This window comes from Nicotiana attenuata, unplaced genomic scaffold (assembly GCF_001879085.1).
Source record: "Nicotiana attenuata strain UT unplaced genomic scaffold, NIATTr2, whole genome shotgun sequence".
Classification (NCBI taxonomy): Eukaryota; Viridiplantae; Streptophyta; class Magnoliopsida; order Solanales; family Solanaceae; genus Nicotiana; species Nicotiana attenuata.
Genome location: NW_017678112.1, coordinates 1 through 4790, shown reverse-complemented (window position 1 = coordinate 4790; position 4790 = coordinate 1). Strand labels below are relative to the sequence as shown.

Here is a 4790-nt window from a genome sequence, read left to right as displayed (position 1 = left end):
GCTGATAAAAGAAAGGAAGAAGAAGAGGATGGTGACAATTTTTTTTAATTGATTTATTTAAGCGGATGTTATGGGTCGAGTAATGGATAAAATTAGGGGTCGATTTTAATTGAATCGGATATTTTAAACTTGGAGTTGGGCCTTTTGTTCCTAAGCTGCCACGAGTTCCTCCGTTAAAATTAAGGGTAATTTTGAATCAAAATATAACGGTAGGGGTCTATGTATACTGACTGTATAATAGAGGGTAAGTTTAAATAATTTTTAATAGTAGATGGATGTATTTGACTATTTTCCGAAATGAATGTACGGAACCTTAATAATGTAAACATTTGTAAATTTGTTTCCGAGTGTGTAAGAGCGTTCCTTTTTTCCATCATGAAAAGACTATAAAGAAAGGCTTCCCAAAAGCCCTCAGCTTTAATATCTCTGTCTGCCACATTCCCATACACATATCACATCAAACATAAATTCTGTCTTCTCCCACAAAAACCTCGTCCTTCCTCCTCTCCCTTTTCCTCTTTGTTTTCTTTTCCACATTTTCCTCTTTTTTCACGTTGCTCTATTAACTACTACTACTACTTCATTCTTTAGCTTTTCACCATGATAAAATGAACTGTCTTTAGCTCCTACACCTTTTCTTCTGCTATATTTCACTTGGTTCATAGGCTCACTCTGTTTTGGTTAATCTTGAAAATCAGTTTCTTGAAAGAAAAAACATGTTTTTTCTTTCTTTTTCTTTCATGAGTGTAAACCCCATCTGATTTTTGTACTCAAAACCATATTCTGATCTGGGTTTCTTCTTTTCATTTAAGTGTAGGAAAAAAAAAAAAGAAAAACATGATTTCACTGTCAGACCTTTACCATGTTCTCACAGCTGTAGTACCACTGTATGTAGCCATGATATTGGCTTATGGTTCAGTAAAATGGTGGAAAATTTTCAGCCCAGATCAATGTTCAGGAATCAACAGATTTGTGGCTCTTTTTGCAGTTCCATTGCTATCTTTTCACTTCATTGCATCCAACAATCCTTATGCCATGAACTATAAGTTCATAGCTGCTGACACTTTGCAAAAAGTCATAGTTCTTGTTGTTTTAGCCATTTGGTCAAGAATTAGCTCAAGGGGGTCCCTTGAATGGTCCATTACTTTGTTTTCTCTTTCCACTTTACCAAACACTTTAGTTATGGGCATCCCTTTGTTAAAGGGTATGTATGGTGAAGCTTCAGGAAGTTTAATGGTTCAAATTGTTGTGCTTCAGTGTATCATTTGGTATACTTTGATGCTTTTCTTGTTTGAGTATAGAGGTGCAAGAATGCTTATTGCTGAGCAATTTCCTGACACTGCAGGGGATATTGTTTCCTTTAAAATTGACTCTGATGTTATGTCATTAGATGGGAAAGAACCATTAGAAACTCAAGCTGAAGTTGGTGAAGATGGTAAACTTCATGTAACTGTGAGAAAATCCTGTAGTTCAAGGTCTGAAGTTTTTTCAAGAATGTCACATGGACTTAACACTGGTGTTTCATTAACCCCTAGACCATCAAACTTGTCCAATGCTGAGATTTACTCTTTACAATCTTCAAGAAATCCAACCCCTAGAGGTTCAAGCTTTAACCACACTGATTTGTACTCAATGGTGAATGGGAAAAGTGCAAATATGAGTCCTAGGACATCAAATTTTGGCAACATGGGATTTGATGAGGAGAATGGATTTGGTGGGAGGGCAAATGGGGTTTATGGACAGGGTAATGTAGGGTACCCTGCACCTGCTAATGCTGGAATTTTTTCACCTGCTACTGGACCAGGGGCCAAGAAAAAAGCTAATGGAACTGAAGGTGGTAAAGATCTTCATATGTTTGTTTGGAGTTCAAATGCTTCACCAGCTTCTGAAGGTGGAATTCATGTGTTCAGAGGAGGAGAATATGGTAATGAGCTTGGTGTTGGAGCTCACCCAAAAGGTTGGTAACAATTGGTATCTCATATGTTTTTGACTATTTTATACTAGTATTTTAGTTAGTTTTTGTTTGTCTAGATTTGGATGAGTACACTATTTTTTTTCTTTTGTGATCCTATGCTTGTTGTAGGTACTTTTAACTTTGTGATGCACTAAATATGTTTCTTGATTTGACTTTGTTATAGCATTAGATGAACTGTGTATTTTTTGTTAAGCTGCTGCCCAATTTGAGTTGCCTTCTAGTATAGTTTAATTGTTTTCAGGTATAGCTTTGGCCATTTTAATAGCAAAGTTCCTGAAATTGTGGTCCACTTTTGTCTTCTCGTGAGTCATGCATGCATTACTTGTAACAATCGCTTGCATAGGCATACTTGATTCAAGATTTGAAGTTATTGAGTGCAAAATTTTGTCAATATTACTATTCCCATCTTTTAAGATAACATTTGCATGTACCTAAAGTGAGTGGCGAAGCTAGGGTGTTCAATCTTGAAATAAGTAAAAAAAAAAAAATCCGACAAAGAGTGTTCAATATATGTTATGTACCTCTAAAACATAGTAATATTTTAGTCATATACGCAGTGTAATTTTCCGATAAAGGGTGGTCAATTGACCACCCTAACCATAGGGTGGCTTCGCCCCTGCCTAAAGTTTTGACATTTTAAACTATACATGTATAGTGTGAGTTGAGGAAACCACTTGTTATCAAAGGTCACATCCGCTAATATTCATATGAAGTTCGCTGAGTTGATATTATGCTCTTGGCATTTAATTTTTTCATTAATGATTGATTTCTATATATTTTTGCACATTAGATTACGATGATTTTGGCCGAGAAGAGTTCACTTCCGGTAATAAGAACCCTAATGGATGTGATCGAGAAGGACCGGTGCTAAAAAAGCTAGGCTCAAGCTCTACGGTTGAGCTGTTTCCCAAGACTGCTAATGAAACTAAGGCTACTGCTATGCCTCCTGCTAGTGTTATGACCAGACTTATTTTGATTATGGTCTGGCGAAAACTTGTTAGGAACCCAAATACTTATTCCAGTCTCATTGGCCTCACTTGGTCCTTGGTCTCATTCAGGTATACAGAAACTTTCTTGATTTAAATGTGTTTTCATAAAATTTATGTATCAATTCCAAACTAGTTGATGTCGACTATATGAATTATTTGCATCCATTCCGATCACGCCTATGATATTCCAATATTGAATAATTCAATGTTCTTAGGTGGAATGTTGAGATGCCTGTGATTATAGCCAAATCAATATCTATTCTCTCTGATGCTGGTCTTGGAATGGCAATGTTTAGTCTTGGTACGTTTATTGTGACTAAACATTTAGAAAGTCGAACTAAGATTTAGGCTATGTAGTTACAGCGCGCTGATCTTGTTCATAAACTGCAGGTTTGTTCATGGCGTTGCAGCCTAGAATGATTGCCTGTGGAAAAACAATTGCTTCCTTCTCTATGGCAGTGAGATTCATCACTGGTCCAGCAGTCATGGCCGCAGCCTCCATCGCTGTTGGACTTCGAGGTGTTCTTTTGCACATTGCAATAGTTCAGGTAAAGGACCTATAAGGCTACAATGCAACAACTTATATCAACTGAACGACGTAATTGTTTTGTATACTTTAATTTTCAGGCAGCTCTACCTCAAGGGATTGTTCCTTTTGTCTTTGCAAAAGAATACAATGTTCATCCCGATATACTGAGCACAGGGTGAGGACTCCACAAACTTGCAAAAGAATACAATGTTCAGCATATTTTAATTAAATTATGCACCAATAGTGCATTACACGTTAGGTGTAATTCGACTTTTTCCAACAAATTATTCACCATTTTTTTGGAGTTACTAACATATAGTGTTGCCATTAACTGCACTTTGTTTTGGTTTTCAAGTAACTTACTTGTGTTATGTTTTATCGCCCGTCACTGCATAGAATCTAAACTCTTTAGTTTTAGAATTTCAATTGCCTTATAATAGTGGTATTGGTGAGTGCAGGGTTATATTTGGGATGTTAATAGCCCTTCCAATCACTCTGGTCTACTACATTTTGCTGGGGCTTTGAAGCTGAAGACAGTAATGTTACAGAAGCTATTAAATCTCAAAAGAAATGACATTTTTAATTTTTGCCACTGCTTTTTATGGCTTCTAACAAAATGAGCTCTCACTTCTCAGTAACCTAGTAGAGATAAAAAGATGATAGCAGAAAGGGAAGGCAACAAGAGAGAGAAATTGATGATTAGAATTATTTTGTTGTCTCTTTATCCCTTCTATATTTTTTATTAGAATTAATTTGTTGTCTCTTTATCCCTTGTATTTTTGAACCTAGTGATGTACAATGTTATTTAACTCTTGCTTTTCATGAAGTAAGTGAAAGCTCATTTCTCCATTTGAGGGATCGGACCATTATTTTCAAAAAGTATTATATATTGTTCTTGAGCTGTTACAGAATATAATAAACCTGTTGTTTAAAAGAAAACCTCAAGCCTCAAGATATTATCAAGATTAACACAATTCATACTTCAGTTTTGATTTATTAAGTTATGTTTATGATAAATAAATGTATACGTAACATTTAACTTGACAAAAAAGTTGGTGTTTCCTCTCTGCATTATCTTGTTCATATAACAAAAGAAGTGATTCCAGGTTGGCACAAGATAATACTATCTGTCTACTACTAGCTAGTACTAGCATTTATCGAGCTGTACGATCACCGTAATTCGTAAAGCATACATTTGTAACACAAAAAAAGGCCTATTGCCAGGTATACTACTGTATTTTCGTCCCAATATATATATATATATATATATATATATATATATATATATATATATATA

At 35.3% G+C, this 4790-nt stretch overlaps 1 protein-coding gene across 1 annotated transcript; it reads left to right on the top strand.

Moving 5' to 3' along the window:
• Nucleotides 1-438: 438 nt before the first annotated feature.
• LOC109221554 (probable auxin efflux carrier component 1b) lies at nucleotides 439-4347 on the top strand. Its single transcript, XM_019386029.1, has 6 exons — nucleotides 439-1957; nucleotides 2766-3033; nucleotides 3180-3265; nucleotides 3355-3512; nucleotides 3592-3668; nucleotides 3952-4347. The coding sequence occupies exons 1-6, from the start codon at nucleotides 838-840 to the stop codon at nucleotides 4016-4018; spliced, it is 1776 nt and encodes a 591-aa protein (XP_019241574.1). The 5' UTR covers nucleotides 439-837; the 3' UTR covers nucleotides 4019-4347.
• The last annotated feature ends 443 nt before the right edge of the window (nucleotides 4348-4790 follow it).